Source organism: Watersipora subatra, chromosome 7, assembly GCF_963576615.1.
Source record: "Watersipora subatra chromosome 7, tzWatSuba1.1, whole genome shotgun sequence".
Lineage (NCBI taxonomy): Eukaryota > Metazoa > Bryozoa > Gymnolaemata > Cheilostomatida > Watersiporidae > Watersipora > Watersipora subatra.
The window spans coordinates 20,951,632-20,975,599 of record NC_088714.1 but is presented as its reverse complement, the minus strand read 5'-3'; the positions used below and the strand labels follow the sequence as shown (position 1 = coordinate 20,975,599).

Below are 23,968 nucleotides of genomic sequence, written 5' to 3'. Positions count from 1 at the left end.
AGTAATTAAGAGCACATCCACTGGTATAAGCATCGGTGTAAAAATAATTCAATGATAAAGTTTTTAATTGTAACTCTTTGCTTTCATATTGCTATTTTAAAATAATCAAACTCACATATAAGCTGACTGTAGACTGACACATTTGCTGGTAGTCCAATTCCAGCAGAGTTTTTGCTTTAACAGAACAGTAGATCAGTGATGCTGGAGGTAAACCACAAATTTCAGCTGCATCACTGGTTTCCATAGGAGTTACATATATGGCTGCTTCTTTATTGGCTTCACAGACAAACTGCAGTAAATCACGTATACACAATTATATATATATTTATTATAGATAATGTATACAGATAAATTATACATTTGTATACAGATAAATGCACACAAACACCTAGAACACGTATATATTTATACATATTCTTTATGTGTATATACATATATAATACATATAATTATATACACATATATAATACATATATATATATGTATATATATATATATTTATATATATATATATATATATATGTATATATATACAAAAAAAAATAATATTGTTTCCTCACCCCGGATACCCCGCATGGGTGGTAAATTCTGCTTTAACTCGGGTCTCCTACCAGAGACCTGGGAGTTTGAGCACTCGCCTCAAGATCTTAGCTGTTCCCAATAGTGCACTTTTCTGCAACACACCTGAGTTGATTGCTGTTGGTATTTGGGCAAGCCACATTTTATGCGCCGGTGTTATTGCGCCCAGTGCCCCAATGACTACTGGGATTACAGTTGTTCTTACATTCCAGCATTTTTCAATTTCTTCTCCAAGAGGGAGATATTTCTTTACCTTTTCTTTTTCTTTGCTGGCTATATTGTAGTCATTGGGTACTGCTATATCTATTATAGTAGCCCTCTTATTCTCCTTGTCTACCACCACTATATCTGGTTGGTTTGCTAGGACATGCTTGTCAGTTTGGATGTAGAAGTCCCAGAGGATCTTAGCCTGGTCATTTTCATTGACCTTACCCGGAGCTTCCCACCAGTGTTGTGGTTTATTAAGGCCATACTCATCACATAGACTTCTATACACAACACCTGCGACATGATTATGCCGCTCATATATATATATATATATATATATATATATATATAGTCGATAGTTCGTCGACTATCGACAAACTTCTTGGTCGAACTATTGACGAACTTAGTTGGTCGATAGTTCTTGGGAATCGGCCCTGCTTTGGATCTTTTATCAGAAGTACAGTTTGACCAAAGGACGAACTGTACTTCTGATAAAAGATCCAAAGCAGAGGCCGATTCCCAAAAACTATCGACCAATAACGTGCTTGCTCACCACCTGGAAACTGCTCTCAGGAATAGTTGCAGACAAACTGAAAGAGCACATGAGTCACTATATGACCAGTGCTCAGAAAGGAATTGGGCGCAACACCCGAGGAGCCAAACATCAGTTACTGGTGGATTGGACGGTCTGTCAAGACAGCAGGAGAAGGCATACCAATCTTGCCATGGCTTGGATCGACTGCAAAAAGGCCTATGACCCAATTCCCCATAGTTGTATACTTGAGTGCCTCAGTATGTACAATGTTCACCCTGCTCTTGTAGCACTTAACCGGTGTAAACAATAATTTAGTTAAATGAGTTGATCATTTTTAAGACCTTATTTAAAAATTTCGCAAACTTTGTTAAATAAAAATAACTTTTTTCTGCTTAGCTAAATAGATTTTTAGAGCCTAGCAATAGTAATAGATGCAATCTAAAAAAGTTAGACAGTTTAAAGAAATCTAAAATCCTCTATTTTTAACAAGATAGTATTTAATTAAAATGCTTCTATTTTCTCTTTTTATATGCTTGAATGCTTATCAAGAAGTTATTTGCCCTTTCACTACTTTACGGCAAGGACAGATAAATCTTTAAAGAGAATCTTAGTATTTAGCAGTATCCAGAGATTATGCCTACAAGAAAATATGACTATGAGAAGTTACACATATTTTACTGACAGCGTGTTAACCCTACAAACTTAGATATTATGCCTAGTATCTAGGATATTACGCCTATTTTAATTCTGTGATGTATAAAATAAGGAGTGACATTATGAATGTATGTTTTGCTTGTGTGGATGTATTGTATATATATATATATATATATATATATATATATATATATATATATATATATATATATATAAATATGTATATATATATAAATATATATATATATATATACTATACTATATATATACTACTATATATATATACTGTACTATATATATATACTACTATATATATACTACTATATATATATACTATATATATATACTACTATATATATATATACTATACTATATATATACTACTATATATATATATGTGTGTGTATAGAAGTCTATGTGACGAGTATGGCCTTAATAAACCACAACACTGGTGGGAAACTCCTGGTAAGGTCAATGAAAATGACAGCGCTAAGATCCTCTGGGACTTCTACATCCGGACTGACAAGCATGTCCTAGCAAACCAACCAGATATAGTAGTGGTGGACAAGGAGAACAAGAGAGCTACTATAATAGATATAGCAGTACCCAATGGCTACAATATAGACAGCAAAGAAAAAGAAAAGGTAGAGAAATATCTCCCTCTTGGAGAAGAGATTGAAAAATGCTGGGATGTAGAACAACTGTAATCCCAGTAGTCATTGGGGCACTGGGCGCAATAAAACCGGCGCATAAAATATGGCTTGCCCAAATACCAACAGCAATCACCTCAGGTGAGTTGCAGAAAAGTGCGCTACTGGGAACAGCTAAGATCTTGAGGCGAGTGCTCAAACTCCCAGGTCTCGGGTAGGAGACCCGAGTTAGAGCAGAAACTACCACCCATACGGGTTAACCGGGGAAGGGAACAGTTTATATATATATATATGAAAAAAAATTGATTCCTCACCCCGGTTAACCTGTATGGGTGGTAGTTTCTGCTCTAACTCGGGTCTCCTACCAGAGACCTGGGAGTTTGAGCACTCGCCTCAAGATCTTAGCTGTTCCCAGTAGCGCACTTTTCTGCAACTCACCTGAGTTGATTGCTGTTGGTATTTGGGCAAGCCACATTTTATGCGCCGGTGTTATTACGCCCAGTGCCCCAATGACTACTGGGATTACAGAAAGGGACATTGATTCGCTAATACACCTCACTCAGGTATACAGCAAGGACATCGGAATGATCTTCGGTATTGAGAAATGTGGAAGGCTAATTCTTAAGAAAAACCATTCTATGCTCACAGATGGCCTAAGAATGCCAAATGGTACCATAAAAGATATAGAAGAAAGGTACAAGTACTTGGGGATTGTGCAACGCAACATCAACCACGAAGCCGAGGTACGTCACAAAGCCATTACCGAATACAAGAAATGCCTTCAGCAGGTCCTACGGAGCCAGCTCAATGCCAAGAACCAAGTCATGGCAATAAATACCTACGCACTGCCAGTAATAAGATATCCAGCAGGCATAATAAAGTGGACTGAGGAAGCCATCAAGGAAACAGATATAGCAACTCGTAAACTGCTGACCTTGCATGGAGCACTCCACCCAAAATCTGATACTACTAGATTGTATCTCGATAGGAAAGATGGCGGTAGGAGACTCAAAAGTGTACAGCAGACAGTGGAGGAGGAAGAGCAAAGCATCAAAGCCTATGCAGCCTCTGTGGCCACTTCAGATAAGTTGCTAGCTGAATTTCAATCGACTGCTCTTACAATGGACCTTTGCTCTGATGATGAGGAAATTGACTGGCACACGAAACTTCTTCATGGTGCTTACCACCGACAAATATTTAAGGTTGGCGATCTTCACCAGACATATATGTGGCTGAACAAAGGAAACCTAACGGCCAATACAGAGTCGCTAATCCTGGCAGCCCAGGAGCAAGTGCTCCCAACAAGGCAACTACAAACAAAAATCTATCACACTAGAGACGATCCTAGATGCAGACTGTGCAAAGATGCACCTGAGACCATCCAACACATCATCAGTGGATGCAAGCAGCTAGCAGGAAAGGCATACAATGAGCAGCATAATCATGTCGCAGGTGTTGTGTATAGAAGTCTATGTGACGAGTATGGCCTTAATAAACCACAACACTGGTGGGAAGCTCCTGGTAAGGTCAATGAAAATGATCGCGCTAAGATCCTCTGGGACTTCTACATCCAGACTAACAAGCATGTCTTAGCAAACCAACCAGATATAGTGGTGGTGGACAAGGAGAACAAGAGAGCTACTATAATAGATATCGCAGTACCCAATGACTACAATATAGCCAGCAAAGAAAAAGAAAAGGTAGAGAAATATCTCCCTCTTGGAGAAAAGATTGAAAAATGCTGGGATGTAAAACAACTGTAATCCCAGTAGTCATTGGGGCACTGGGCGTAATAACACCGGCGCATAAAATGTGGCTTGCCCAAATACCAACAGCAATCAACTCAGGTGAGTTGCAGAAAAGTGCGCTACTGGGAACAGCTAAGATCTTGAGGCGAGTGCTCAAACTCCCAGGTCTCTGGTAGGAGACCCGAGTTAGAGCAGAAACTACCACCCATACAGGTTAACCGGGGTGAGGAATCAATTTTTTTTCATATATATATATATAAACTGTTCCCTTCCCCGGTTAACCCGTATGGGTGGTAGTTTCTGCTCTAACTCGGGTCTCCTACCCGAGACCTGGGAGTTTGAGCACTCGCCTCAAGATCTTAGCTGTTCCCAGTAGCGCACTTTTCTGCAACTCACCTGAGGTGATTGCTGTTGGTATTTGGGCAAGCCATATTTTATGCGCCGGTTTTATTGCGCCCAGTGCCCCAATGACTACTGGGATTACAGTTGTTCTACATCCCAGCATTTTTCAATCTCTTCTCCAAGAGGGAGATATTTCTCTACCTTTTCTTTTTCTTTGCTGTCTATATTGTAGCCATTGGGTACTGCTATATCTATTATAGTAGCTCTCTTGTTCTCCTTGTCCACCACTACTATATCTGGTTGGTTTGCTAGGACATGCTTGTCAGTCCGGATGTAGAAGTCCCAGAGGATCTTAGCGCTGTCATTTTCATTGACCTTACCAGGAGTTTCCCACCAGTGTTGTGGTTTATTAAGGCCATACTCGTCACATAGACTTCTATACACACACATATATATATATAGTAGTATATATATAGTATAGTATATATATATATAGTAGTATATATATAGTAGTATATATATATAGTACAGTATATATATATAGTAGTATATATGTAGTATAGTATATATATATATATATTTATATATATACATATTTATATATATATATATATATATATATATATATATATATATATATATATATATATATATATATATATATATACAATACATCCACACAAGCAAAACATACATTCATAATGTCACTCCTTATTTTATACATCACAGAATTAAAATAGGCGTAATATCCTAGATACTAGGCATAATCTCTAAGTTTGTAGGGTTAACACGCTGTCAGTAAAATATGTGTAACTTCTCATAGTCATATTTTCTTGTAGGCATAATCTCTGGATACTGCTAAGTACTAAGATTCTCTTTAAAGATTTATCTGTCCTTGCCGTAAAGTAGTGAAGGGGCAAATAACTTCTTGATAAGCATTCAAGCATATAAAAAGAGAAAATAGAAGCATTTTAATTAAATACTATCTTGTTAAAAATAGAGGATTTTAGATTTCTTTAAACTGTCTAACTTTTTTAGATTGCATCTATTACTATTGCTAGGCTCTAAAAATCTATTTAGCTAAGCAGAAAAAAGTTATTTTTATTTAACAAAGTTTGCGAAATTTTTAAATAAGGTCTTAAAAATGATCAACTCATTTAACTAAATTATTGTTTACACCGGTTATGGTAAAACCTCTGTGCAAGTAAATTGTGTTTTGGCTATTTACACAGAAAAAATAATATACAAAATTATTGACATATCTTGATATCTCATATTTGACCAATAATATGCGCTACTTTGCAAGTGAAACTGGGAGTTGGCAGGTCTGGAGAATTGCTATACTTATTGTAGCTGAAAACTCTACGCTATCAACTTATTCCTGTAGAACTAAGTCATTACGTTTCAAAATGAGGAGTCTCCAACTCTCGCGATTGTTGCTGTTGAGTACAACTTTATCAGTGTGCGACTGCGAGTTTGTTAATCCGTCTGAAATGGAGAAAGAGGTAAGCCATAAATACAGTACAATAGAAGAATTTTAAAACTAAAGGATTTTCTCTAAAAACCAAAACTTCAAGTATAGACTTCTGTTTACAAATGCTTCTTTACACAATCACAAAATGAAAAAGTGTGGAGAAAATATTATTAAAATAATATTAATATTATATTTAATTGTGAGTACAGGTAATATTAATATTATTAATATTACTCTTATTAATAATATCATTAATATAGTACTTTATTATTAATATTATAATACTTTTGAGGTACAGGTAATATTACTATTATATTAATATTTCATTAATGTTACGATTTTAATATCACAATATTAATATTATATTATAATATTAATATTATAATATAATATCCATGTAATATTAATATTCCCTGTACCTCAAAAGTATCCATTAAAATTTATCGACCATCAAGCCAATATATATATCCATGTCAGAATAAAATAAAAATCCCTTAAACTGATTTTAAGAAAAAGTAAGAAAGTGAGACATTTAGTACAATGAGTAGCATCTATTTGAACTCACTGAAGATTATTAGTAAAGGACATTAAAATATTATAATACCCTTTTAATATTCCGTACTATTGTACAAAAATCAACAACACATTAAAAGTTTAATCCTTTTTTTTAAATAAGTTGGCCTTTAATCCTTATATTTCTTATATTTTTATTTTAAGTTTGCTTGCGCAAATCTAACTCAAAGAAGTATTATTTGATTACCATTTTAAGAAAATACCAGTTTCACATAAAGATCTTTTGGTACCATCAGTGTCTTTAAACTAACAGCTGGATCTATGTATTACATATGGCGTGAACTAATGTACAATGCTATTGTTGTTTAGCCCTTAATAAGGCAGCATTTGTTGAGTGACTACTAGATGTTTTTGTTAGATTTCATCAAACAACATTTGATATCAATAATGTCAATGTATTTGATCTCTGGCAAAAGCATTTGTTCTTTAAAATAAGCCTTTTCTCTTTGACTAAAACATTTGTAAGTGACAACCAGCAAACTGTTGAGCCACAACAAAAATATTGTATACTTTGTACTATTTATCATTCAAAAACTACTGCATATAGAGTCTTTTCTACACTAACACTAAAATAACTATTTATAAAATAGTTATTAAAAGTTATTATAGTTTTTAAAATGCATCAATGGCTAAAATTCATAATTTAAAGCAGAGAATAATTATGGAATTTTAACCAATGTAGTATTCAGAATCTAGCAACACTGCAAGACAAAATTTAAACATCTTTTATTAGTTTATTGGCAATTGTTTCATTTTAAACAGAAACATTTTTAAAAGAATCCTAAAAAGGACAACAGTTAGTTAATCAAACCAAATAAATAGTTTGACATATAGCGTTTAAAATATATTTCTCTGTTAAGAGAACAGACATTAGGTAGGGAGTTGTTAAAGAAATGAGCGATCTTACTTTCAAATTAGTTGATAGTAAATAACTCACATAATATAAGTTGAAATGAGTTTAAAACTTGTAATTGTCCTTATAAAATGAGGACACAAACCTATTAAATATCTTGAAACCTTCAATTGACGTAAAATAACATTTAGCATCGGCTGAGTAAGAAGATGCAAATATAGTATTTGGAAAGATCATCTGCTGGAAGAAAATATGCTGGAATATGATGCAGATGTGCAATTAGTCAAAATGCTCTTTTTGCAGCACAAATAAGTCATTAGTGACATACATGTATCTTGGAGCTACATGATGATAAATGTGTACGCGATAAACAATATGGCACATAGTACTGCAATAGAAAGGTTTCAAGGAATTATTACACTAGCGAAATTTATAAAGAATGATTATTGGTAAAAAACCTTCTAAGTAAATTAAAAAAAGCATTGTAAAAGCTTAATCAACTAAAGGATTTCCTTAAAAAACTTGTGTTTAACCATTGGGAACAACTTTCATCTTTAGAATACTAAACCTAAAACAATTTTTATAAACTATTTTGTATCTTTTTTAAAACTACCTTTTGTAACATTATCAAAATGATTTTGTTGATAGCTTTTGCGCATGGCAATCACCAGATAAAACAGAAAGCATCAACAAGGTCTCATCAAAGCAACCACGTGATTAAGAAAAAGTGTTTTGAGTTTCTCTGATATGATATTGCAGGGCACAGCTGAAAACAGACTGGTGCTGCCAACGGATATCTATCCAAGAGTGATGGTAGTAGCTGACATCGACCTCCAAAAGAAGATCGGAGGTTGTGAAATTAATGTGAGACAATATATTCAACAACTCTTTGGACTTGTACAGCAAGTGTACGATACAATCGCACAGCCTAAGTTTCACCTGAGGATTGCTGACATATACCTGTGCAGGGTAGGTAGTGGCCTGTATATAACGGTAGAATGTGTTTGTGTTTACAAGCATTTAATATGTTTCCAAAAGTTTATTAGCTGGTTTTTAAATAATTGCTTGTATTAGGGAAGAGTTGGGATTAGTAATTTTATATCAAATTAAAATAAAAAATGTTTACATTGTTCAATTTGTAAAGAATTTCCTTTTGTATTTTATATACATTTTATAAAGTTTTACGCATGTTAAAGTGTATCTTAGGACATAACTAATTGTATATTTGTTCTTTTAAATTCAATTAGAAGTAACACAGAGTATTAATTTACTATAAGGGGGAGTGAAAGATGCGTCTTAAAGTTTGCTATCAGAAATCCTTCTTTAAAAATATTTTTGAAAAAAGATTAAGTATAACAATCTGGCATGGTCTGACTCATAACTACAAAAAACTTGATTCTGTGTTGCTAATCTATATATCTATTTCTCGAAGTCCGTATGTCTGTATGTCTGTCTGTTGGAAATCCAGCTATAGCTATTATTAGAACAGCTGAGTTTGACAAGAATAAAGACTCAAATTCATGGAATCTCATGGAAATTGATGGAATTCTTACTTTCATTGGAAGCCTAACCTTATTAACTAGCTTAGTGGAGTTTCCATTGGCAATATGCCAGGCCACTAGCTTGAAAGGTACAGTTGTTTGACAAAGTTTTAAAACCTTTACAGTTGTTTTTATTTCTCTCTTAATTTATTTCAACTACACGACACACTTCTCCCATGATGTGTAGTTTGGAAGTTAGAATGGCAAATGTTGTTATATGTTAAATACAAATCAATTTTCTGTCCAAAGACTCTTCTATTACACGGGCAACGCCGGGTGGCACAGCTAGTCTTCAATAAAAGTGTTTAGCAAACAGCTACCATATTTTTGTAAGCGAGTGTGTACATGTAGTTATTTTTTTCAAGTTGGCTAAATGTAGTAAGTGTAACTAATTGAAGACCCTAAAACAGCCCTTTCTCTCGTTTTTTCTTAAATCTTACTTATTTAGGAGATATTCTTCAGGTTAAAGTGCAAAAAACCAGCAATGCATAAAGAAGTAGGGCCTACATCACAGAGACATCAGGTTTACTTCATAGTGGTTTCGGATGCACTAAGCCCTTTTATATAAAGCGTTACCATAAAACCATATTGAATGAATATATTTATATATAAACATGTAATAATTTTATAGGATATTTTTTATAAATTTTTCCATTTTCTTATTTAAATACATGTATTTTTTGGCACAAAATTATGTGACAGTTTCTACAGACCATTATTGCTGTGCTCTGTTGTAAACATATCTCTTGGAGATATAATCGCATAACAACAGAAACCAACACAAAGGGCCTATAAAAAGGTTTTGAAAGCATATATAATTTAGTTTATAAAATTTCAAACAAATATAGTGCAAAGAATATACAACAAATAAAAAAAAATTGGTAGCCGTTTAAGCATAAAATGTTATGAACAAAAAACAATCTAAAATGAAGCTACAAACCATTGCTCTTAAAATGCAAACACAACTGCAGCTCACACCAGTTGGTTTGTTTAGCAATAAAGCAATTTATATAGAATATTTACTGTCTAGCATCTGTCACTAATGACACACCATCATGGACGGTAGCAGATTTAATAACAGCGCAGCTTTCATGAACCCCAATAAAACAAGACATTAGAGACTACGTTGGAAGCAGCAGCTGACAATAGTAGCCAGCTAGCAGCTGGGGAGAGCAAAATAGATTCTCTTGCTAGTGTTATAGCAGTTATTATCCGATGTGTAAATTGTGTTAGCAATCAGTCAAGACGAACAGAAAATGCAAAAAGATGAACCTTTATACAAAAAGTTTTTTGTTTTTTTCCACTCGCAATTTTTTTTATTGAACTTAACTTCTATTTTTATCGCAATAATTTTATGATGCAACTGTTAGCTAGGATTGAGTTATTTTTAATCTGAATAGTTAATGATAGACCAATAGAGAATATTTTAGATTATCACTAATATTTGAATAATTTATACTATAATATATAATATAAGAACTTTTTTAGACATTGTTAAACGTTACATATTATATTTTAGTAATGTACCCACTTTAAAAATGTTGTTTTAACTTTGCGTAACCACTAATTGTCACAATTCTGCAACAACACAATTTGCATAGCCAGCAACTTTCATGATTACTAAAAACTTGCAATTATATCAAATGTATGAACATACCACTTTTAAATTAGTTTATTACTTACTAGTACATATCAAATCTATTGATAGAAAACTATTGTCTCAGTTTTTTTGTTCAAGTTACACCAATCAAGTACATGTACGTGACATGGGAGCTACAATGACAGTTGAATTAGTGGCTACATTGGTTGTGTGAAATAGGGGCTACCGTGGTTGTGTAAGATATGGGCTATGATAGCTGTCGGAGATAGGGACAGCAGTGACAGTGTGAGTGGGGGCCACTCCAACATTTGTGAGATAGGCACTACAGTGGCTGTGTGAGATAGGCACAGCAGTGACAGTGTGAGTGGGGGTAACTCCAACATTTGTGAGATAGGTACTACAGTGGCTGTGTGAGATAGGCACAGCAGTGACAGTGTGAGTGGGGGTCACTCCAACATTTGTGAGATAGGTACTACAGTGGCTGTGTGAGATAGGGACAGCAGTGACAGTGTGAGTGGGGGTCACTCCAACATTTGTGAGATAGGTACTACAGTGGCTGTGTGAGATAGGCACAGCAGTGACAGTGTGAGTGGGGGTCACTCCAACATTTGTGAGATAGGTACTACAGTGGCTGTGTGAGATAGGCACAGCAGTGACAGTGTGAGTGGGGGCCACTCCAACATTTATGAGATAGGTACTACAGTGGCTGTGTGAGATAGGGACAGCAGTGACAGTGTGAGTGGGGGTCACTCCAACATTTGTGAGATAGGTACTACAGTGGCTGTGTGAGATAGGCACAGCAGTGACAGTGTGAGTGGGGGTCACTCCAACATTTGTGAGATAGGTACTACAGTGGCTGTGTGAGATAGGCACAGCAGTGACAGTGTGAGTGGGGGCCACTCCAACATTTGTGAGATAGGTACTACAGTGGCTGTGTGAGATAGGCACAGCAGTGACAGTGTGAGTGGGGGTCACTCCAACATTTATGAGATAGGTACTACAGTGGCTGTGTGAGATAGGCACAGCAGTGACAGTGTGAGTGGGGGCCACTCCAACATTTGTGAGATAGGCACTACAGTGGCTGTGTGAGATAGGCACAGCAGTGACAGTGTGAGTGGGGGTCACTCCAACATTTGTGAGATAGGTACTACAGTGGCTGTGTGAGATAGGCACAGCAGTGACAGTGTGAGTGGGGGTCACTCCAACATTTGTGAGATAGGCACTACAGTGGCTGTGTGAGATAGGCACAGCAGTGACAGTGTGAGTGGGGGCCACTCCAACATTTATGAGATAGGTACTACAGTGGCTGTGTGAGATAGGCACAGCAGAGACAGTGTGAGTGGGGGTCACTCCAACATTTGTGAGATAGGTACTACAGTGGCTGTGTGAGATAGGCACAGCAGTGACAGTGTGAGTGGGGGCCACTCCAACATTTGTGAGATAGGTACTACAGTGGCTGTGTGAGATAGGCACAGCAGTGACAGTGTGAGTGGGGGGCCACTCCAACATTTGTGAGATAGGTACTACAGTGGCTGTGTGCGATAGGGACAGCAGTGACAGTGTGAGTGGGGGTCACTCCAACATTTATGAGATAGGCACAACAGTGGCTGTGTGAGATAGGCACAGCAGTGACAGTTTAAGTGGGAGCCACTCCAAAATTTGTAAGATAGTGACAGCAGTGGCTGTGTGAGATAGGGACAGCAGTGACAGTGTGAGTGGGGGTCACTCCAACATTTGTGAGATAGGTACTACAGTGGCTGTGTGAGATAGGCACAGCAGTGACAGTGTGAGTGGGAGCCACTCCAACATTTGTGAGATAGGTACTATAGTGGCTGTGTGAGATAGGCACAGCAGTGACAGTGTGAGTGGGAGCCACTCCAACATTTGTGAGATAGGTACTACAGTGGCTGGGTGAGGCAGGGGTTAAAGTGACTGTACTGAGCATGTTACTGTTCAACCGTAAGCAATTAATAACGAGTGTGATTTACTATCACCCAGCATATATCAACAATTGACAGGATCAGTGCGACTGCAGCTACATATCCAAGAACAAGGTTGGCAACTTACTAGAGATCAATGGGGAGGAATTTATGAATGAAATGGTGAGCTGGGCCAATGAAAGAAAGAACTCAAGTGTTTCTTATGACTTGCTGCTTACCCTTACCTCGTAAGTACCATCTTCCATAAATTTAAAACCATAATTTGTTTTTCCATTATCTATTGTTTTCTTAAATGATCGGAAAATATTTTGGAAATGTTTCTTAACTTTTGTGTTTTTTTTTAACTGACTTCATGTTCAATAATATTCTCATGCAAATATTCTTTCTGAAAGATCTGTTTGAAAGTTATTTGTTTGTATTCAATAGCTTAGAGATGTACCGGAACATAACTGCAGATGGAAAAGCTGTAATTGGTAAGTCCCTTGACACCCGCCAGCTTGTCATTAAAATTATGAAGCATTAAAATTTATTCCTAAATACTCATTGCAAAATATTTTTGCTCTAGAAATAAATCCTGATTAGTTGAGACGTAAGGAAGCTCGGACTTGCATTTTATAGGCGACAATTCTTTATATACATGTATGTCATCCAATGACTGGCAGTATATATGTATGTCATCCATTGACTGGCAGTATATATGTATGTCATCCAATGATTGGCAGTATACATGTATGTCATCCAGTGACTGGCAGTATATAGGCTATGTATGTCATCCAGTGACTGGCAGTATATATGTATGTCATCCAATGACTGGCAGTATACATGTATGTCATCCAGTGACTGGCAGTATACATGTATGTCATAGAATGACTGGCAGTATACATGTATGTCATCCAATGACTGGCAGTATACACTTATGTCACCCAATGACTGGCAGTATTATACATGTATGTCATCCAATGACTAGCAGTATACATGTATGTCACCCAATGACTGGCAGTATAAATGTATGTCACCCAATGACTGGCAGTATACATCTATGTCATCCAATGACTGGCAGTATACATCTATGTCATCCAATGACTGGCAGAAACCTAAATATATGCATGTATACGTATAATTACTAGTTGCAAGAAAGCTAATGTTACAAATAAACTGTGATTTATAATTATACATAGAAACTTTGTTTAACAGGATAGTGTTGACAGTTTCACCAGAAGATGACCCTAACGGACCTTCAAATTGCTTATTGAGAGTGAATGTTGTCCGAAATAGTTTATACACTCTGACTTCAAATAGCTAACAAAGTTTTCTTTTTTTAGATTTAATTTTGGAGTGAAATAACAGATACTGGGCTTACATTCGAGCAAAACATGAACATGTTTTAAAATGCAATGAATGCTTGATTCTGGTTGGCCTTTTTTATGTGAGAGTACGAGAGACGTTCATTGGAGAACTTTAAACACTGCAATAAAATCTTGCTCTTTAGTTCAGCTTGTCAATGTTCTTTCTCATTCTGAGTGTTTTTTCCTTTTGCCCTGAATAATCCCATAATTCGCAAAGCTATCTGCAGTCCGTGAAATGCTAGTCGGTGTTGGGATATTTATGTCAAACTACATGTAAAGCATCTTGCCGCATCAGCTTTCTTTTTGCATTTTCAGAATGCTTTTAGAACAAATTTTTTGCTCTAACGTAAGCCCAGTATCTGAACTTCTTGTAAGCATTTTATAAACTTGTTAAAATCAAAATTTTTTGGACACCCTTTAATCTAAAAATACACATGGTGTAATATTGATTCGATAGTTTCTTAAATTCTATAATTTTTCACAAAGCATCGAAAAACATCACAATTACAAGCAACATGAAAATATCAGCACAACACATTTACATATTTGAGTGATTTTTGCAATTAAAAACTTAATGGGCCTTTTAATGAGCTCATAAATAAAATACTTATAACTACAGGAGAAATTTCATTTCTGCATGTAAGTTTTTATGTGATCCTAATAAATAGAGATTTTTATTAACAAATCCCACCTTGTTGTGTGTGTGTGCGCGCGTGCTTGCGTGTGTGTAAGTGTGTAAGTGTGCGTGCGTGAGGGTGGGTGCATATGTAAATGTGTGTAAGTGTGCGTGCATGCGTGTGCGTGCGTGTGTAAGTGTGCTTGCGTGAGGGTGCTTGTATGTAAACTCTGTGTTTCCACATATTTTGCTGATTTCATCCACTGATTTTGCTGATTCATTGTATTCCGTCAGGTCACTAAAATTTTTGATTTCAAAACTATGTCTGATTCCTAATTACCTCTTCAACACCACTCAAGAATATACATGCATTAAAGACAATGGCCATCAATGGATGCCTTCATGGATTTGTGTTGTGAAGAAAGTGTAGAAATTTGCATTGAACAAGCCCTCGCGTGCTGCAGGCTATCAAATTGAAAAGGAAAGACATCTCGGACATTGCCCGGTTTAATGCTAATAACTGATAGAGAGAATATTTGAATATAATAGGCTAAATATATAAGACTAATATAGCGTGACCTTAATTTCAATAGCGTAAGCCTTGAACACATCTATTGAAAGCACGATTTGTCATGATTGGTAGGAACTGGTCTCTCTGGGAAGGCTTCACTCGGAGGAGTGTGTGGAGTATCAAATACAGGCATCATCACAGACAATGGAGGCTTTGCATCAGTTAAAAGCATCTCACATGAACTTGCCCATTTGTACGTACTTTTCAAAAAGAACTTACACCAATTTTAGCAGATTTTATCAGAAAATATTGGTATTTTTCTATCGTTTGTGATTGTTTTTTATGTTTGAGGTAATCTGACTGCCAAGATGTTTCAAGATTAAAATTGACAAAACTTGATCGCGGTTCAAACACTCAGAAGAAAAATACGTGTAAAATGACAAAACTAGGTGATATCGTTGCTATAGTTGACATCAGCTCTTACATTCAAGTTGAAGAGTTATCAGTCTCTTTACAACTATAGACATCGTAATCACACATTCGCTTGATCTGAACATTTTAACTGCTATCAAGTGTTGTCAATTTTAATCTCTAAACATCTGATCACTTCAAACATGAGAAACCATCGCTAATAATAAAAAATACCGATATTTTCTGATAACAATGAGAAAATTTTTATGTAAATTTAGCTTTAAAGACAAAGAAAAATAGGGCCTAAGGAATTGCTGAAAGTTTATCAATGGCTGTCAGACATTGAGATTTAATTATTATTTTATAAGTCATTTCACAGTAGCTCAAAATTTTTCATAGGTTCTTGTGAAATTCTTGTCTTACTATAAGCAATTATTCATCAAATGATTTGTTTACAATATTCAAAGATTCAGAAATATTTATGCTATAAATAGACATGTATACATAATTCATAACATTAAATTGTTAATTTACAGAAACGCCCGATCTTTATTCTTATGGCTACTTAAAATAAACTTTTAAACGATAAAATTATTTAAAAACCGGTCGGCACCCTAAAAGCATGCAGTTACTCGTACCCAAAACTATAGTTTGTAAATCTTTTGACCTTTTACATTAGAAGCATTAACAATGAATAGAATTTTTTCATTTGAAAAGAATTTTTCAATCAATCGACTTATTTTTAAGACTTAACTTTTTATAATGATAACCAGCTATTGGTTATGATGCTAGCTACATGCTTATTTCAATATCTAATTCAATCAAAGCTACCATTCTTATAATATTACAATAAAATAGATATATCGGTAACTCAATTCTTATTATTTATTTAATAGTCTATTCTACTTCTAAGGTTCGGAGCAGTTCATGATGGTGACATTGGAGGAGGGGAAGAATGCAAGGAAACAGAGGGTTTCATTATGGGTATGTCCACCATCCTAACAAATCGATACCGTCCCTCACCCTGCACCATCAGATCCATGGCTAGGCATATTTCGTAAGTTCATAATTGCATTTACAAATAACATTCTCTCATGTATGCTTTTAAAGCTAACCTTTTCATATCATCAACAATATATGATTTTGTACAACTGTTCAAGCTAGCACCATGTCTAGAGCTTTGAAAAGTAGTTGCATTTAAGTTTTAAAAATTTGTATAAAGATCTATGACAACCAGAAGTAAAACGATAAGATATGCTGGGCAGTGAGAAGGTTTTGGTAAATAGTAGAACTATAGAATCACTGAATACCTCTTTGTCAATCAACATCAACGCTTATCAGCGAAACCTTATACGATATAAAAAATTGCATTTCGTAGTTTCGACTTGAATTATAATAAATAACCTGTCACATAATTTTCATAACTGTGTGCGTGTTTAGGTTGTTTTATGATGCTTCACAGTTCTGAAATGAAACATAAGTAAGGCCTAGTTCAGACCAACTTCGTGCGAGGCGCCGCATCCTGCTATGCAAGCTTATCTAGGTGTGCAATTGATGTGAATGCGATAGCTATAAAATTTCAGGATGATGCAACTAAATTCTGCGCGCACTCCACAAGAGCATTGTCTAGCGCAGTTGTACGTGTTCTGGGCTCACTATGCAAAGGCTAAAATTTATGTAAATCGAGCGCTCAGCGTAATCTCAGACTCACTATGTCTCCCGCCAGGGAAAAATAAGCACAAATTGTGCAGCTATCAATTGCGTCTGTAACAACATTTGTCTATGTAGGATGTAATAATTGCGTGGCTGTGTACTGTGGAAGTGTGTGCACGATAGCTCGCATAGCAGGGAGCAACACCTCGCACGCCATAAATATGACGTTGTTCTTAAACAAGCCTTATGCTGTTAAATTGAGGTCAGAACTAGCTTATGGATATAAACTACAATATATTTTCCTCCAGTTTCACTAATTCAAACAAATACATTACATGTAACATTAATATTTGAAACTATGATGTAGCAATTGAGAGAAACTCCAGACTGTATCCTTAAGAAAAGCAAAAACATGATTTGAAATTTTTGCACATCATGTATATTCCTTGCACTTATCAACAAAAATACAAACAATTTTGACTTACTAGATTGTAGTCCCACTGACAAAACCATTATAGCTGCAAATACTGATTTTACTTAGTTAATACATGATCCATTTAATAAACTAAAATATGGCAGCATTTGCAAGCTTATTGTGTGATGCTCTAAAACCTTATTTTAGCCTATTGCAAGTCTTTGCTTCATGTGCTTTTTAAAATTTGTGGGTCATATAACAAAATACATAATAAAACAAGAAAAACAACGATGAATGTCGATTTTACTTTCTAATTAATTATTATCAATAAAAACTTTTGTTTACACCCGTCTCTAGCACAAAAGCTGCAGCAAAGGCTAAACTTTATGGAATGCTTATCTTTTATATTTTTCTGTTGCTTTCCCCTTTTTATTGTGTTTAAGATGTTTAATACTAGTAGCAAAATATTCTAGAATTATATATTACTAAGGCCCTGGCAGTCTAGTGTGCTGTGAGAGATCATGAGAAATTGTGAGATGGGCCTATAGAACACAGAGAATAAGTATGCTCGCAATTATTCTAGTGGTTGGTTAGTGCTGGTGTTGGAGTGTGGGCTGCTAAGCTAAGTGTCATGAGTTTGAATTCTGTGAGAAGCAATCTTTTTTGTTTGACCTTCAACCTCGGCTTTGGACAGATGGACACGCCTCTCATTACAATAAAGATTACAAACTTTAGCTTTCAGCCATTAACAGCGGTTTGATCCATCATGATAAATGCCATTACCTCATTTTCTAATTCTATAACTACAAATAATTTAAACAGATCAGCTGAAAAAGACTGCGTAAAGGTAGATGAACCTGGAAAGTACCCCTTAGATCACACATTACCGGGAGTGAACATGCCTACAGATGAGCAGTGTAAAATGAAGTATGGACCTGAGTCTATGAATTGTCCATTCTTTGGGGATGTTCATGTAAGTATGAACTGAGACTACATGTACTTATAGTTATGACACATAAAAACTATGTAACGTAGAAAAATCTTTTTGAACACTATATAAATCTCACTGTTTGTCTGTATTCTGTCTGCGTGTCTGTCCGAGTGTCCAGTTATAGCGATGAAGTTCTAGGAATAAAAAGGTACTTTGCCCTGGATTTGAACTCGGCACCTCCAGTTCTGCAGAATGACATATATCCCACACACTACGCTGTCTGACTGGCTATATCGTAGAATAAAATGTGCACATACTTATTACAATTGCCAATATTTTATGGCTTCACGCTGAACACTTCAGCTAGAATTATGCGTAAACCCATACCAAAAGAAAAATATGTGCCATACGTGAAGAAAATACTTAAACTCGCATGACCAACATGGCTATTGCAATCAGTATAGATCTGTAGAAGGCACTGCAGCCAGTACAGTATAAATTACACAGAAATAAACACAGTACATGACAATATATACAAACACCTCACCTTCATTTTGTAGTTAGAATAGTAAATTCTGTATATGTTGATTAAAAGTAAACTTTATGTACAAAAACTTTTTTATTTCCTGAGCAACACCGGGCATTCAACTAGTACACTTACATAAACAACTGCGTAAACAATACATAAAATGCTTAATTGATAATATCTTACAAAAGACAAACCAGGAGAGATACATTCAAATTAGAATCTTATTATAGGGTTTTTCCAGTTCTTATGGAACACTTCCTTTTACCACCAATGATGGTTCATTTGTATATTTGGTAAAATTTATATAAAAAGTCAGGTTTTATGTCTAAGAAAGTAACTATTCTGATGTAATCTAGCCAGTAAACAAAATCTTTAATTTTTGAAGTTTTTTATAGGTTTATGCATCATGGCTTCTCTTTTCAAGCCTCATAGCTGTTATCTGTTTGCATACTTTGCTCAAATAAAAACATGACACGTTTTTTACATAGCCAAAGATTTTTAGGTTTCTTAAAACATGTTGAAACAACGTTTAGTAATGCAATAAAAAAGCAACTAAATACAATGTAGGTGGCAAATACAGAAGCACTATTGAAAATAATATGGTATAGCAGAATATTTAACCTGTGAAATTTCTGTTGAATGCTTGTTAATATCTAGCAATTAGAAGTTCTATGTAACGACCACCACAAATCACCAACTATTCAAAAGTGAAGTGACTAGAATAGCTTTAAAATGAACACAATAGAGTTACCCTATTAGTAGATGTATCGTCAGATGAAGAAACCATACTTACCTATTAAACCATATGGAGCATATTTAAGTCTCCTCTAATATTTATTTCATTTGCTAGCATCATTACACAATTTTTAACAACTTAATTTATATTAATAAACCATAATAATAATAACAATAATAATAATAGTAATAATAATAATATTATTATTACTATTAATAAACAAAGAAATCAAACAGTGTCAGGTCATAGACATAGCAATACCTGGAGACACAAGGGTAGTACAGAAGGAAGATGAGAAGATTGGTAAATACAAAGAGCTTGGATTCGAGATAAACATACTGTGGAAGGTGAAGACCGAAGTGATACCAATAGTAATTGGTGCACTCGGAACAATATCAATGAGGCATATAGCATACTTAGCCAAGGTGGGAGTGAACTTGTCTTTTGAGACTATACAGAAGACAGCCATCTTAGGAACAGCTTACATTTTGAGGAAGGTCCTCTCTTAGTGGAATTAAGGAAGATGTTGGATCCTTTGGCCTTTTGTTAACACCCGCACTCAACACGGACTAAAACTAGTCATCTACCACCACACGACTGTGAAGAAAATTTTTTACAACAATAATAATAGTAATAAACCACATTCTATCATTGCGTGTGTCTGTCTGTTAGTCTGAGTAAACTCTAGACGTTTCCAAAATTTTTTGCCATTTTTAGCCAAACATCACTCGCATATGCTCCAGGCCTTCTGGTAGTTCTAATTTTTGGTTTTGAAACTCCGTCTGATTCTTGAGAACCGGCCTCTTAAAGACCAACCTGCAGGATATCTGATTGAGAATGAAAGACATCTGGGCGTCGCTAGACTTACTTCTAGTAAAATAACAAAACCTTTAGCATGGAAGATATAAACGGTTTCATTTTTTACTACTACATTCTTGAATATTTGTCATCACATTAACAATCTTTCACTAGAACTGGTTTAGGTGCTGACTGATATATACCATGTTAGAAATGATCGTTATTCAAATACCCGTAATGCATTTTGTAACACAAAAGTGTCTTTGAAGTGTACTTGAATAGCTGATCCTTAAAACCTGTGCTATTTGTTGGTCAATGGGTAGGGTACCAAGTATCCCCCAAACTAAGTTGGTTAAGAGTATATAAACTTTTAGAAAGAGAAATACTATGCTGCAAGGCCCTTTACCGCTCACTCAGTTCTATTAATATACTCACTAACCCTTCATAACCTATAACAAACATTTGAAACTTGCTTGAGATTAGCTCACAATAACTATTTAAGTTTTTTGATATATTTTTATTTTGTTGCTTGTATCTGATCTTGAAGCTAAAAAACAAATCTGATTGGTGCGTACAGAGCTTATTTATACAATTGTGATGATGGTCCAGACTGATCATAAAACTTAAATTCAGAAAATACCGACACTGATCGTAGTTTCTTCACATATTTATGGTTGGTAGTCAACTTTGAATGAGTGTTTTCAGCTGTCGTGTTTGACCAATAGTAATTATTAATTTTTTTACTTATTTGCAGAACTCCAATGTGTGCAACAAGCACTACTGTTACTATCCAGTGAGTGGAACTTGCAGAGCTCAAGGAGGGGCCTTCTCAGGCACTTCATGTGGCTTGAATAAAGTAAGACTTATTCTAGTCTCAACGGACTCCCTCTTATTTGCAAACTTGAAGGAAATAAATAATTAGCTGAAAACTTTTTTTACTGAGCTTACATCTTCAGTTAAAATTCTGTTTTGAGCCATTAAAATTCATCAAATATTTTTTTTTCCCGAAGCATTTTATGACATAATTATGCTTTTCTAAAAAGAGAGAAAAAGAGTGCAAAAATAAAAATGGACTTGAAACTTTTAAAGTATCGGTAATGCAACACCATTAGATTAACAAATTGTGCTTTAAAACTAACCAGATTGCACTCTTTGCAAATATTTTACTGTGTGTGCGTGCGTGTGTGTGCAGAATTTATTCATGCTCAAGAAAATTTAAATTTAACAGTGGGTGCACATGTATGTTATTACCCTGAGTCATCAACTGGTTAAATAAAATATTTTTGTAAAACCCATTTTTTTATATCATACAAAACACACGCATATATAATATTTAGATCATTTTGCAAATCCTTGAAAACAATAAGCTAAAGACAGCAGATGTTTTAAATGCTGTTACAAGTCATTAAAAATTTGCCTACTAATTTTTGCACCTCCTAAACAACAAGCCGTTAAAAATTATTTAAAAAAACTTGCAAAAAATTGAAACCTCGCGTTTTATTTTCAAACATGCTAGAGCTCAAATTATACATGCTAAACAGTACATTTGGCAATTTTTTTCCTTTAAAAAGATTAATTTTATTAACTGTAAAAATCACCTTAAAATGTTAGGAAAACTTGAGTTAGCTCGAAGTTAGTTAAAGTTAATTTGAAATATGACGACAATAACTGCTCAATACAAACTATCTAAAATCAGTAATAAAATTTTTAACATTAGTTATTGTGAACTTAACATGCGACTTACTCCACCCACTTCTCAGCTATCATACATACTCAAGGATTAGTTCACTTAGTTGCACCAGTAAATCAATCGTGTTTTTAGCTTGAGGCAGGTACACTGGGTGCTGAGCGTGACATTCATGAAGTTGCACTAAACACTCATGAATCAGACCGATATTGATAAACTACATATTATAAAACATTTAACTTCGTTTAAAAAATCAGCTCACAAATATTAATAATCTTTTGCTAGAGCATTACGTCTTGCTAGGCAACCTTGCAATATGAACTTAGGCATAACTAGAATGTTTGATACAGGCCAAGGTTGTAACTCAAGATGTAAACAGTGTCAAATGTATAAGAATTGATAAAAATAAAGAGACAAAATGTGACTGCTAGATCTACTAGATACTGTAACTTGGAGTTTACTCATTCTTAATGCATTGATACCCCTACTTTTGTCTTAAGGAATAAAATTCAGGCTTTAACCAAAATTAAGCAGCAAATACAATGCACTTTAGTGATAAAAAGAGATCTTATAATCATACTTACTCTTGTACTTGGCCATCCACTGCATTTATCTTTCTTCAACAAAAGCTTCAACAACTTATACCAGATACGAACATCTTGCCAATTTATATTATAGAACAGAATTATGCAAAACAATCTTTTTCTTTCAATAAATATAGTTTACTTCACTCTTTTTTGTTTTTGTCTCATAGTCTAATTTGCTGAAAACGGCCTTGACCGGTGTAAACAAAGTTAATATATATATATGTATCTATCCATCTTTCTATCCATCTTTCTATCCATCTATCTATCCATCTATCTATCCATCTATCCATCTATCCATCTATCCATCTATCCATCTATCCATCTATCCATCTATCCATCTATCCATCTATCCATCTATCCATCTATCCATCTATCCATCTATCCATCTATCCATCTATCCATCTATCCATCTATCCATCTATCCATCTATCCATCTATCCATCTATCCATCTATCCATCTATCCATCTATCCATCTATCCATCTATCCATCTATCCATCTATCCATCTATCCATCTATCCATCTATCCATCTATCCATCTATCCATCTATCCATCTATCCATCTATCCATCTATCCATCTATCCATCTATCCATCTATCCATCTATCCATCTATCCATCTATCCATCTATCCATCTATCCATCTATCCATCTATCCATCTATCCATCTATCCATCTATCCATCTATCCATCTATCCATCTATCCATCTATCCATCTATCCATCTATCCATCTATCCATCTATCCATCTATCCATCTATCCATCTATCCATCTATCCATCTATCCATCTATCCATCTATCCATCTATCCATCTATCCATCTATCCATCTATCCATCTATCCATCTATCCATCTATCCATCTATCCATCTATCCATCTATCCATCTATCCATCTATCCATCTATCCATCTATCCATCTATCCATCTATCCATCTATCCATCTATCCATCTATCCATCTATCCATCTATCCATCTATCCATCTATCCATCTATCCATCTATCCATCTATCCATCTATCCATCTATCCATCTATCCATCTATCCATCTATCCATCT

At 35.0% G+C, this 23,968-nt stretch overlaps 1 protein-coding gene across 1 annotated transcript; it reads left to right on the top strand.

Moving 5' to 3' along the window:
- The first annotated feature begins 6,124 nt into the window (after positions 1-6,124).
- Positions 6,125-22,542, top strand: LOC137400534 (A disintegrin and metalloproteinase with thrombospondin motifs like). Its single transcript, XM_068086859.1, has 9 exons — positions 6,125-6,220; positions 8,375-8,584; positions 12,775-12,923; positions 13,123-13,169; positions 15,302-15,422; positions 16,494-16,637; positions 18,471-18,621; positions 21,397-21,498; positions 22,465-22,542. Exons 1-9 carry the CDS (start codon positions 6,125-6,127, stop codon positions 22,540-22,542), a joined length of 1,098 nt encoding a protein of 365 aa, XP_067942960.1.
- The last annotated feature ends 1,426 nt before the right edge of the window (positions 22,543-23,968 follow it).